Below are 13,454 nucleotides of genomic sequence, written 5' to 3'. Positions count from 1 at the left end.
ACTCTCCTCAAAAGCACCCACATCAGGACGCATAGATCCATTACAATTCCAGGTAGCAACTTTGAGTGTGGTCCCATAGGCCTCACACCGTCATGTGGGGCGTGGCTCCAATATCACCACTCTTCCGTCTCGGTAAAAAGCAATCTTACCTTTTTCCCTTGCCGCTCTGATCTCTGGCATCATAGGGGTGACCTGTCAGAGAGTAAGGTCATCCACGAGAAAGATGCCCCAACTTCTTAAGAGTTGGTCTCTTCTTCAAGAAGTCCTTTGCTTCCATGAGGGAAAACGAAGGATGAGTGCCCTTTCTTTCCAGGTTTCCCCCTTGCTCCCATTTTTCTTGTTACCCACTCTCCAAGCTCTTGAGTGCATCGGCTCATGAACCCCCATCAAAGCCATGAGTTCTTTTACCTCTTTGTCTACATTGTCTATGTCTTTAAGGCCACAAATTCTCACATGTAGAGAGTGTACACGTCTTCTTTGCTCCTCTTCTAATGTCAAGTTGATAATGGTGGGTGTGGATTGTTTCCTTGCTTTTCCCTTTCTTGGCAACCTCAATCCATTTCTCAACCTCATCTACTTTCTGTTGAGTACACCCAAGAAGTCGTCATTTCTTTCTGCTGCTCTTCCCCCTCTTTGATGGCTCGCACTTGCTCTTTGATTGTGTTGAGTTCTTCTATCACAGAGGGCTGCAAATTCTCCCTCTTCAAGCATGTTTCGTGATCGTGCTTCAGTGAGCTCCTTCTTGAGTGACGCAATCTCTTCGTCCTGGGCCGTCATCCGATCTCCTATTGCTGTAATCTTGCTTTCTTGGGCCGAAACACAATCTTCGAGCATTTTTATTGTTCCTAATAGGTGGCGGTTGATCTTGTTAATGGTTTCGGCCATTTCTTCTTTGCACCTTTGAACTGCATCTTCTAAGGTCGACCTTATCATTTTGCTTCCTCATGTTTGATCGGAGCCAAAAATGAGAAAAATTTGACCTACAAGCACAAGTGCTTCCACATTATGCATACACGTTCCACACTAAGCATACATAGCATGCATTTCCTGCAATTTCTGCAAAATACGACCAAAATGACAAAAAAATCGCTTTCTGCAATTTTCTGCCAATTCTGTAATTTTTTAAAATCTGCAATTTCTGCAGTTTCTGAAATCTGTAATTTCCTGTAAATTCCCTGAAATTTCTGCAATTGTCCGAAAAACTGTCAAAATTCTGAAAATCTGTAAAATTCTGAATCCGCTGCTGCTGTACCTGCCGGGGGGGGGGGGGGGGGGGAGAAAGACGACCGGCTGCGGAGGAAGCAGCAGAGCGCGAAGAGGGGCGGGGCTGCAAGGGGGGGGGCAGGGCGAAGGGGAGGGGCGGGTCTGTGGGGGCAGCGCGAGGGGGGGGGGGGGGGGGGGGGGGGGGGGGGGGGGGGTTTGCACCACGAGGGGTTGTGACAGGAGGTTACGCGAGGGGCTATGGCAGGAGAGAGATGACACCGCATGTTGAGTCCCCTTCAACGGTCCCCTTTGTAGCCAAAGCAAGCACTTGAATGTTGATACAATGGCTAAATGCTTCATGCTGGTGCTGATCTGATGCAAAAACACTAAGGCTGATCTAGTGCAAAAACGTTGGGTTGATCCGATGCAAAAACGTTGGGTTGATCTGATGCAAAAACGTTGGGCTGAACTGATGCAAAATGTTGATGATGCTGGGGTGCTGGCGATGGAAACGTTGGTGATGAGGTTCTCTGTAGCGCCTGCGGGTACTGGGTTCTGATCTATAAAAACTAAAGGCCAAATGACTCTTTTATGTGTTTTTTAGCCATTTGCCCTACCTGCTTTTTATAAATGTCCTATCAAAGTCACTTATTAATAAATGACTTAAGTGATTGTACTGTGCAAGTGAGGGTATGCAACTATGACCTGCCTGATCATGCATGTCCAAGGCTCACAAAATGCCATGCTAGATCCTAAGCTATACTAAGACTGATGCTGAACTAGAGCAATAGCTTGTCCACATGGCTCAAGTGCAATGCGCACGTGACACGCCATCAGCAGGCAGCCCAGGAGAGATTCGCTCAGATGCTAGCAAACCCAGCCACGATCATACACACCACCCCCCATATACCAGATCTTACGCCCCCAGTTTGACATAGGATGGCGCTAGTCAGCTTGATGCACTTCATATACCATGTGTCTTGTATCCTTGCCTCCCATAAATCACCCACTCCCCCCCTACCATAGGAGCACATTTTGTTAATTTGTGAGTTTCCCAATAGATGGACAACACACACTATGTACATTTAATTTGTCTCATAGGCCGACTTCGGCCTCTAATAGAGGTCAAAAGATCTTTCTTTCTTTCTTTTTCTCTCTCTCGCTCAAAATTCTTGTTTTAATTTTTGCTCGCACACACACATGTACATTTCTGTCAATATGTCTTAACCTGGCCATGGTTCAGCTCCCAATCATATCCATGGCTGTCCCCACCCCCTGCCAACTTTTCCATGATCTTTTATAACAGCAGCAAGGATCACAATATTGGAGCTTAAAACATTCCCAGAGGACAGCAAAATCAAAATCTGCATACCGCTGGAGCTTCCGGTTGAATGAAGTAAAGCAGTCACTTGCACACCAAAGTTCCTTGTAAAGCAAGTGCCTAGGGGTCTCTTTCATCAACTCCACAAGCACCTTTCTCTTCACTTCTTGTGGCCAATCTCTCCTTGATGAAACTTTTCGTACACCTCTCTCTTTCAAGGCAGGAAGCAGTTTCCCATAGAACATATCACTTGGTCTTGGAACAGCTGGTGCCACCGGAGGGTTTGCATTGCTAGAGCTCGCATATTGTAAGGAATGATTTCGCTGTTGCCATGCTTTGAACACGGTGTACATGCTAACAAGGTTATCCACCCACTGAATAAGACCCGCTTGCCCACTTATGGGTGTGACAGAATAATACCTAGCAGCCAGATTTTTCCCCCTAGTACTTTTGTAGTGAAAAAGCATTCCATTCACAGCATGCAAAAGCTGCATAATTCTGGCATCCAATCTGAGATCCTCATGGCCTTTGAGGAGATAAGTGTAGGTTTCACCATCAGAACCAATCAATGTCAGCTTTTTCGGCTTTGTTTTGGTTGGAAGGATTTGCACCTGCTCGTCAAAAGCAGTGACTGATACTATTTCAAAATTTGGATAATCTTCACCTTCATCGTCTGCACCCACCTGTCTTTCAAGTCCAGGCATGGGCACACTGGACGAGCTCAGCATCGAAAGTTTTGGAGCAATTTCAGCAATTGGAATCACAGACTTCTTAACATGGCTGGCTAATGATGTTACAATGGCATCAAATGGATGCCACACATCGCTTATGGTAGAGAGACTAAGTGGCAGTGCCTTAACAGCAGAAAATGCAGCTCTAAGTTGAGAATTATACTGCTCCTGAAACTTGACTTCATGAAGAGTTCCTGGAGCTCTTGAAGTTATAGCCATTGTCCGTTCCAAAGTTTGAATGACCGGGGACATGACAGAAAAATAGTTTGATGAGGTGATGTTGAGCTTATCTGAAGCGCTAAGTGCACTGTCTTGTGCAAGCCTCACAGCCGCTTCCTTCAATGAAGAAATATGGCGAGCAACATCTGCAGGATCAAGTAAAACAATTTCAAACCCCTGACGTACAATCACAAAAGACACTGCCTTAATATGTAAAAGCAGAACCTGCATGAAGGTCTTGGAGTGTACTTAGCCACCGCTCCTCCCAAAGAACAGTCACCCTCCCCAGCTCGGATATAAATAGCTGTACATCTTTCACCAACTTTGGATGTACTTTTAGCTGCACAAACACAGAATTATCTCATAAAAACTCTCATCCCTTGCATGATTCTGAAAGCATGATATATCCTAAACTGGAACATTAGACAAATTTCCCCACAGTTTGGAGTGGAAATCGCTATCAATCCAATCAGGTGCTGTTATTCAAGTGCAAACATAAATTAGCATACCATGTCCACTTTGTGACAAGTTAGCCTCAAAATACCATGCAAAAAGTATGCATACCAGGCACCCCAGCAATCGTTGAAGCTCTGCTGCAGGCTCTCCATCTGCAGTGTTCAACTTCATTAGGACAGAGTAAACTACTGCCCATGGAGATGAACGAGCTAAAGACATAAGGAGGTTTTCCAGTTGCTTGCGAACTTGTGCTTCGGGATGATTGGTCAGGCGAGCAAACAATTGATCAGTTATTTCCTGCAAGTAAATGCATGAAAAATGACTTGAGGCATACCTTGTTCTTGAAACCTGAACGGGTTTACTTGCATACCTGCCATGGCCGTAGAGAAACAGATGAAATTCCCTTAACTAAAGCATCCTTTAGCTCCACCCCATAATTGAGAAGTAAATGAAGTACATGCAGAGAAGAGGTTAGAGAATCATCCTGTCTGAGTTTCTTTGCTCCCTTTGATCTCTCAACTTGCCTGTATTCCTCATAATTAGATAGGCTAAGATATTTTACAAAACCCTGTAAAGCATGTTCGTATAAAGAGACTCGCCTCTTTCTCAAAGCCCACCATAACTCCATCAGCTTATTGACACACAATGCAACTTGACTAGAATTCATTCCAGGAAAAAATCCCAATATCTCTTGTTTTAACTGAAATGATAGCACTCCTGCAGGAGACTCGCCACCTGTTTCCATGGCTCCTGTAGCCATTTGCATCGAGCACATTAAGTGTTGTACAAATGCCTCTAAAGACCCTCCTTCTGCCTGGGATTTAGAGCTAGCCCAGATATCAGCTGGTATACTCGTCAGCGATGCCTCGTCCATTTCCTGTACGGCATGCATTACTATCGTAGAAATATCTTTGACTTCCTGCTCAGTGAAATTAGATCTGTTTGCCGAAAATTCAGAGTTGAGAATTTGAGGGAACATGCATGACTTTGTTGGTACAGTTGATTTAGAAAGATTCGACTTGGCAAGGCTCAAGCACCAATTCCCATAAGCGAACCATGCCTTCCCCATGTTAGGACACATCAAAGCTGCAGACTTGATTGCTGCACCAATCACCTCCTCGTGATTATGAGCTGATCCTGCGACCCCTAGAAAGCTGTCATCTGCAATCACTGAAGAGCCTAAGCGTGCATCAGCCTCTATAGAATCAACTTTCTCCCAGACTTGCAGACCAGTGAATAGATTTGGCTTCTGCTTTATCCAAGATGCAAACTTTAGACAAGCTTTGGCTCTGATTGACTTCTTGCAAGCACTTAAAGCTTGAGAATTGACTATAACAGTTTGCACTTTTCCCCAGAGAGCTGAAATGGCATCCTCGAGACTTTCTTCAGTAAATTGCAGTAAAATGCGTTCATAATCAAACAAAAATAAATCTATGTCTGCCTCACACTGAAGTGATAGCTGCTTTAAGAGGCGATGGCACAACTTTAAATTGTGCTGTTTTCTAGCTAATTTGAGAACTTGCCAGTGCAGCTGAGTTGTCACTTTATGATGAGGAATAACTGCTCTATAAACGCGCAGCAGCTTTACCCACAGCAGGCAGTCTTGATAGTTAGCATCCATTGGAAAAAGACTGACCTGTCCAAGTGCATTGGAAAAATGCAAACTGGACGTGGTTTCGTTCTTCGATATGTTTGAAGAATTGCATTTGACTTCAAAAGCGTTAATGCAATGCAGCTGCATTAGAAGAGGACCTGCCTGCTTCAGGCAATCAAATCCAGACACCAATAAGGCTTCCTCAAGCATAACTTTCGCTCTTTCTGCTTCCTTCAAGCAAACATCATTCGCCATACCACCTTCTGACCTAAGCATGGCTTGCAAAAGCATTTGCTCACTTCTTTGAAGCGCTTGATAAGGATCTGGAGTAAGATCTCCACTAGTCTGGGGTGTTAAATCTAAATGACCCCAAGCTCCTTGCACATCTCCAGTGTCAAAGCAGGCCAATGCATGTATAGAATTCATGTCATGTCCAGCTGTTGTGAGAGCCCCTGCATAAGCCTTACCTGCATGCTGAGCTCGCAAAATTTGCAGCTCTTGTAGCCATAGTTCCAATGCCTCCCAATCCGCAAGAGCAACGTAGCTCTCAATGATACGTGCAATAAGAAATTGAACCCCATCAGCACCCAGAGAACTGAGGGCATCGTCTGACTGCAGCATCCTTGAGAAAGCAATAGCAGCACTCTCGTACTGTCCTTGGGCTTGTAATGTCATCCCAGTCATCCAGCCAAGTGACTCAAATGCACTCTGCATAGGTAACGCATCATCTAACAGCAATGATCCAAATACAGAGCTAGCCCAAACCTGCAAGCCTGATATCATGCTTGGTTCACGAGCTCTGCAAAGTGCTAGAGAGGTGACCCTAAGAGTTCTCAACACATCCTGTTTGACCTTCAATTTTTTATTGGAGGTGCCATCTACTGTCTGAGGCCGCTGAAATTCACGGATAACAGACGTAGCTGCACTCCTCAGGTCAGAAAGTTTCAAAACTGCATGATGATATGTGGCTGCATGACACTGAAGAACAAGGCTAGCATTCATCAACGCCTCACAGATGCGAGCAAACCACTCCTCACAAACCTTCCTGTTTGCCCGGAAAAAGTGTGCACTTGCCGGGGAAGCCGCAGGGAGTATAATGGACCCTTCAGATGCATTGTGAATATTCTTTTTTAAAGAGTCCACAAATTCTAACAACAATCGCATTGGTAGCAACTGAACATTAACTGCTGGAATTCCATTTCCACCCTCCCTCTGAACATTATCTGCTTGCAATGACTGGACCACATCCAGGAGCATGCGCTCTAACACTCCAAAAGTCTGGGTGGGTCCCCCTAAATGCGTTCTAAGACGAACGACCACACAATGCCATGCTGCCTCCTGTACTGCCCACCATGCACAGGCAAGATTATTGCTGGCACAGGTTCTTTCAAGAAAGTCAAGGTCTACAGTGAGGGACACGTTTTCTATATCTAGTTGACCAGATTTTGCTGGTTCCATATCTTGAACAGAAAATAAACCTTTTCCATCAGTCTCAAAGATGCCATGAGTATCTTTAGGAAAATTCTGAATCAGACGTTGCAGCCAAAAAGAGGGAAGAACCTGCCATTGTTGAGCAATAAATGTCAAAATTGAAACAACTTGTTGTGGCCGAAGATATTTGGAAAACCTCCTTAATGTAAAAACTTTCTTCCATTGCTTAGGAGTGCTACCCAACAGAAATCTGTCATCATTAAATTCACCTGCAGTCACACCTTTTGTCCAAAGAGAGGCAGGTGCACAAAGTGCCAGAAACTGAAGAAATGCTTTTTGCGTAGCAGGTTCAGAATCTCCCAGTCGCTCAATAGCAATTTCAACCCCATCTTGCAGATAACATGAAGCAATAAGCTTTGCCTGTAAAAGCATCTCCATTGTTACAGCCACCTTTTCCCGGACCTTATGCTCCCTGTCTGAGGCTGCAGTCAGTAATGCAAACATGACACTCTTACTCATAAAAGAGCTCCTGATTGCAGCCATCTCTGTGTACCTCGTGGTGTATAGCTGACAACTAGAAGAATCAGAATGTGCTGCAAGCACCTGGCTAGAGATCCCGACTAACCAGTCAAGTGCCTCAAGCTTCACAGGCAAACTGGCTGAACTATGCAAAGCTCTTGCTATCATCTCACCACAAACCGTAACGCTATCTCCAATGCAAAGATGGCCTGCAGACTCCACCCTGTCCTCCTGGTGAGCATGGTCCTCAATGGTTAAAGGACCTTGATTGCAATTCAAACAGCAAATCCTATGCAAGCTCTGCACAATAGTGAACTGGACATCTGCACAATACTGAAGAGGGTCTTTAAAAGGATTCATCTGTTCAAGCAAAAACTTTTTGATGTCATTTGCCCTGAGCCTGATTGTTCTTTTCTCTTCTTTGGCCCCATCTGGGCCTCTCAACAAGAAAGCAGCCGATGTCAGCAATAACAAGTCATACTTGATCAGCTCTCGTGTCTCTGCATCTGACAGGCTTGACTGCAATGGCTCATCTGTCTCTTCAACTTGTTCACGGCGTAAAGCCTGATCCTCCTTCCAAACTTCAAAAATGTGATTTCTCAAAGTGGTCAGTTCATCAAACAAGCAATTAATCGCAATGTGCACCACCTGATCAGCATCATGCCGAAGTAAAAGAAGATACGTCTCAGAAACAACTCCTGTCACCAGAGGACTAGGATGTAACCGCAAAAAAGACAAGGGAGACCCTGCTTGAAGTAATTTTGAGACCACACTAGGAGTAAGCGTGCAGCCTTGCAATGAGATTAACTCCAGATTAACCTTTAGAATCTCTTGCATTTGGCTAGCTGTAACAATTGGAAAGCGGCATTGACCAGGCGCACTTAATATGCTTGCACTTTGAGTCACATCTAGAAGGGATCCAAAATTGATAGAGCTCAAAATAAAATCAGTAGCTAGGCACGAAAACTTGGAAAACTTCTCTCGGAACAAATTTGCAAAAAGGGCCAGGCATACTGCTGCCTCTTTAAGCCACTTGAACGACCTGAATTTTTGGCCCACCATTCCCAAACAAGCAAGCAATCTTGGCAGCAGCATTTGAAAGCAATCAGCAGCATCTGCTGCAAAACCAATCTCCAAGATACCTGTTGTGGTTGCCTGCAAAACTGCAACAAAGCATGACACTAACGCCCACAAGCGCCGTGGCTCATTCAATGTGCCTGGTATTGCATCATGTGCCAAAACCTCCATATCTGCCAAGAATTTGAACAATAAATTTGAAGAGAAGGGTAAGTTGCTGGCCCAGAAACTTTGAAACTGCAGAAACGTGTCAATGATAAGACAGCGATCGTTCTCCAACAGATCAGGCATTAAAGCCCACCCAAGAAGCAAGTCCACCAGGTCTGCAAAGTGGGGCTGGAAGATATGATAAAAGCGGCTGGCAAGGACAGTAAGGATGCCTACAAGAGGCCGTAGAAGCTTTGAAGGGGTGCCTTCATCTTCCAAAAGTGCCTGGCAAGACCTGAGAACAGAAGGGATGTACCGCTCAGTTGAGGAAAGTTCTGCTGTAACAAGGAATTCATTCAGACTGAGCAAAGCAACTTCTGCAGTGTCTCCGTTTGTATTAGCATTAGATAGGAAGGGCAGAGCCCAACCAAGAAACCTATCAACAGGAGCCCCTGGCAAAGGAACAGTAGGCCTTGCATTCGTAGCGGTTGCTTGCAAAGAAGCCATTGCTTACTTCCCAAAGCATCTCGCATTAAGCACCTCCAAATATTTTAGAATTCAAGCCTGCAAAAGGCACAAAATGACCAAAGTCATGAGCCTACTGGTGTAAGAATACAAACTTTCTCAATACCAGCATTGGGGACTTTTCCTAATGAGCTTTTGCCTCATTACTTTGTGCGGTAAGCATCCAGTGCCTGAGAACATACACGTTGAGACCCCTGATTAACTGTGACAGCTGCTAAAACTATGATATGACAGATTTCAAATCGTCTCCAGAATAAAAGATGCAATGACCCACACAAATGACGATGCCAACAGACATCAGACTACATCTATCCTGTTCTTTTGCCCATGCACGAATCCACTGTAAATTTACCAATGAGAGTCTTTTGTTCATTTGCGGTAAGCCTGTTGTGCGACCTCTGAGTTTTTCATACGCTAAAGCACTGCATGTTCATGACGACACGCAGAACTCAAATTGATGTCATAATTGACAACAAAAATGTAGAAAGCGCACCCAAATCAAACTGTATGAGGGTTGCCACAGCCTTTTTACAAAAGACGTTTTCACTTTGGTGACGTGAGAACAAGGTTAAAATCGATGGCTTGCTAAAATAACTCCATTATATTCTAACCTTGTCGTCCGATGAAGCTAGGACATCCTGCAATGAAGTGATTCGACGATCATAATGTTGTCATGGCAAAGGCGGGAGGAGGAGATAAGGAGCTTGTGTGTCAAGCCCCTAGCTATGTTGCCCAGTCTAGCGTCAGTCCTAGTTAGCATAGGACCTTAGCCTCTTGTGAAGAGCTCTTCTTAAGCTCTCTACCTTGGAGAATCACCACCCAGACGTAGAGGACATGAGAATACACAATACACCACACATGATATGCATAATATGAGGATAATAGCTCAATACTTGGCTCTACCTATCCACACTAGCCTGACCACCCACAGGTATGTCGCCAACCCTACGCGCCTCCACCCCCTAAACCCTGGACACATTCAGCATCCACTGTTCGGTGGCTTGCTCTCTTTGCTCGATCAAGCCCTTGCTTCATCTTTCGTTGGCCAAACACTCTTGCATAGCACTTTGTAGACTTTCCTCTTCTTCTCTGTTCTTCTTAGCTTCTTCTTAGACTTTTATGGTAGACTCTTCCATTTTGAACTTGCTCCTATTCTTCCAAGTCATCGGTCTTTTGCTTGTGGACTTTGAGCTTCTCTCTAAGTCTTTCGCCCACTATGGAGTATGGTGTTGTTGTTCTTACTATTCTTCCATCGAGCTTGGTTTGGAAAAGACCGGAAAGTAGGACCAACCTAGCACAAAGCAAAGCATGGAAGTTGGCTTGAAGGTGAAGGATTTCAACAAGCAATATTATCGTATGATGCATGCACCATTAGCATGGAAAATGCTATCCTACAATGCACATTCAATTTCTTATGCACACTAACAACACTTTGAAAAAATGTCCTTTCCTTGGAGAGGCTTAATCAACATGTCTCCAATACACCCACTCAATTCACAAGAATAAGCCATCGGTTTGAACTCCTTGCAGGGCACTTGCTCCATTGTCTATGGATAGAGACGTCACAGGTAGCTAGCAAAAGGGATTGATGGCAAAAACAACTCCACATGCCATCACAGGCAAGCACATATACCAAGGAAGATTAATTTCAACAAGGACAACAACAATAACAACCATACTCAACAGTCTCTAGTGCAATTGCGGCAAAAGAGACAATGATGACAAGAAAGAAAAGTTAATGAGTCAAATCTATTGCACTAACATGGGCAGCAAGCTCACTTGTAGTGATACACCAAACAAAAGTCAAAGATGAGCACAATATACATTTGAATTGAGTAGAGGGGTTCTCACCCCATTATTGGAAGGATGTCTGAAGCACCCAAGCTAATTGGTGTGGCAATGGTTATAGTCTTGCCTAGACCATGTGATTCATTTCTTTGTCATTGATCGAAATATAGAGTCCAAGATTGGTCCACCTCCAATGGTATGACTAGTCAATGTGGGCACCGGCCTCAGCTGACATCTCACTCAAACAAGGCTAAGGAAACAATGGAGATTCCCAACACAAGGAGTTGTATTGCATCAACAAGGGAGGGTCCCAAATCATTGGTACAAGATCATGGAGTGCAAGTAAAGTATAGAGCAATTATCTCATGATAGGTGGCCAAAAGAATCAATCTTACATTAGGTTTGAGTGGCCAGGTAGTGGAGTAGGAGTGCAAAGTGGGAGCATGAAAGTTTCAAGATTGAGATGCATCAAGATGGTCACAAAGGAATATACAAGGTGGATGTGAAGGACAAACCTGATTGCACGTGCCCAAATTTTTCAAAAAGAGTTGCAAAGAAGAGGCCGTATCTTACTTGCAAACATATGTACTTTGTATTCTTGCGTGTTTTGGGGTTAAACCAAGTAGAGAATATGTATCTTCACCTGCGAGTGTTGGGAGAAGTAGAGTTGTATAGTGCATAGCACAAAATCGAACATACCCCAACCAAAGGTCAACAGTGCAACTCATGATGCGAGCACAAAATAGCATCGTTTCCCTTGTCATTTTCAAATTCCATCCCCATTGTCCAAAATTTTTGGAGTGTCCTTTTAAGCTCTCATCGGTACTTTGCTTTTCTCTCAAATTTAAACAATTTAGTTTTCTTTTATTCATTCTCCCATTTTTTGAAACTTTTGGTTCACATATTTTCTTTTTCCTTGTCTAGTATTTGTGTCAAATAACAACCCTTTATCTTGGTCTTAATGCAACTTAAGCTTTCTCTAATGCATATTTTTACCTTAGGTATATAAGGCAGTGTGTAAATGAAATTAGGGTTCTCATCCTCATTTGTTGAAACCACTCTTTGGTGAGAGCTCATGAGGTGTGTGGCTTTGGAGTCCTTGAGCTTCTCCTTGCTCATGTGACTTGATTAACACTAATCAATGTTTAATTCTCTTTCATTATGCCTCTCTCATACTCTCTATGATTGTCTATGATGTTTTGATTAGCTAGATCGTAACTAAGCAGTGGTTAATCCTGCTCTAATTTTGTGTGAATTTCCTATATTCTTTGTTTGTGCGCTTATGATTAGTGTGTTGCATGATGGGATTAGTGACGTGTACGTTATTGCAATCGTTAGTGTGTGTGATTGGGTTGATTTGAGGTCAAGAGAAGTGGATGTGGAGATTTCCAATCTTTGTGGCTTAGCTCCTCCATAGGCCAAGAAGCTCACCTCATAGAGTCGCCATTCGTGTTGCCATGATTAGCTCACTAATTGTGTGAGTGTTTCCATGCCCTAGCCAAGTAGCTCATCACTTTGGATTGACAATTATTGTTGGTCATTGGAGCTATGCTACGATAGTACCCCCAACACCATGCAAATCCAAGCATATTAATCTATAATCAGATCACATATGCAATGCTAGGAAAGGGCTAGGAGCAAGATTTTTCAGTACATGAAGGTTTTGTCCTTGGTAAATCTTTATCCTTTCTCAACTGCTAGTTGATTTGTATAGAGCAAGGCCTTGTAGATTTTTCATTACATGAAGGGTTTCGCCTTGGTAAATCTTTATCTTTTCTCAACTGCTAGTTGCTTGAGTTAGTCAAGGCATTGAAGGAAAAAAGAGATAAAACAAGCAAGAAGACAAACCATGTCAATCCTGGCAAACAAAGATCATTACCTCACAATGTTTGGACACCCAAGGCCTTGAGGGCTCCACAACTTACTCAATCTGCAACTTAGGTACACTAACTAAGCTATTCTTTATAGCTTGGAACTCCCATTGAGCCCGTAACACATTACAAATATTACAACGGCTTGAAATAAATCGAGAAATTACAATGCATTGCCAAAATGGAAAATGGAAAATGTAAAAAATATGTAACTCTAATCTTCACTGCTTCTTCGTATTAGTCTTTGAGCATCTGCAAGGCTTGGGCCTTTAGAAGCTTCTGTTAACTGACGTCAGCTCAGTTAACACGTGGCTTGTTTAGTGTGTGGACTAATGGTTGTTGTTTTTGGTTAGTGCATTCTTGAGAAATTGGACCTATGTGTATGAGCTTGTGTTAGGAGTGTGTAGATCAACAATTTGATAGCTTCATGCACCTGTGTGGATATGTGTGTAGGATTGATCTAGAAAAACCGAGGAGATGCGGGGTGGAGAATGCCAATCTATATTTTTTCTCTCCCATTGTCACTGAGAACCTCAAAGAGTTCACTCACCTCTTCTTATTGCCTTTGATTA

At 43.6% G+C, this 13,454-nt stretch overlaps 1 protein-coding gene across 4 annotated transcripts in view; it reads right to left on the bottom strand.

Annotated features, from left to right (window-relative positions):
* The window catches only part of LOC147454986 (uncharacterized), a 58,440-nt gene extending 48,708 nt beyond the window's left edge, over positions 1-9,732 (bottom strand). Inside the window, exons 1-5 of one of the 4 annotated variants that reach the window (XM_086516835.1) lie at positions 9,576-9,732; positions 4,301-9,262; positions 4,039-4,227; positions 3,700-3,814; positions 2,576-3,620 (exon numbers count right to left, since the gene is read on the bottom strand). In XM_086516835.1, coding sequence (XP_086372961.1) covers positions 2,576-3,620; positions 3,700-3,814; positions 4,039-4,227; positions 4,301-9,205 — 6,254 coding nt within the window. In that variant the 5' untranslated portion in view covers positions 9,206-9,262; positions 9,576-9,732. Of the gene's footprint in view, positions 1-2,575; positions 3,621-3,699; positions 3,815-4,038; positions 4,228-4,300 lie in introns of all 4 variants that reach the window. The other 3 variants (XM_086516837.1, XM_086516836.1, XM_086516838.1) reach the window with 3 other exon arrangements.
* Between the last annotated feature and the right edge of the window lie 3,722 nt (positions 9,733-13,454).

This window comes from Adiantum capillus-veneris, chromosome 7, assembly GCF_014529385.1.
Source record: "Adiantum capillus-veneris isolate H3 chromosome 7, ASM1452938v2, whole genome shotgun sequence".
Taxonomy (NCBI): domain Eukaryota; kingdom Viridiplantae; phylum Streptophyta; class Polypodiopsida; order Polypodiales; family Pteridaceae; genus Adiantum; species Adiantum capillus-veneris.
The sequence above is the reverse complement of the archived record's forward strand: the minus strand, read 5'-3'. Positions and strand labels throughout refer to the sequence as shown.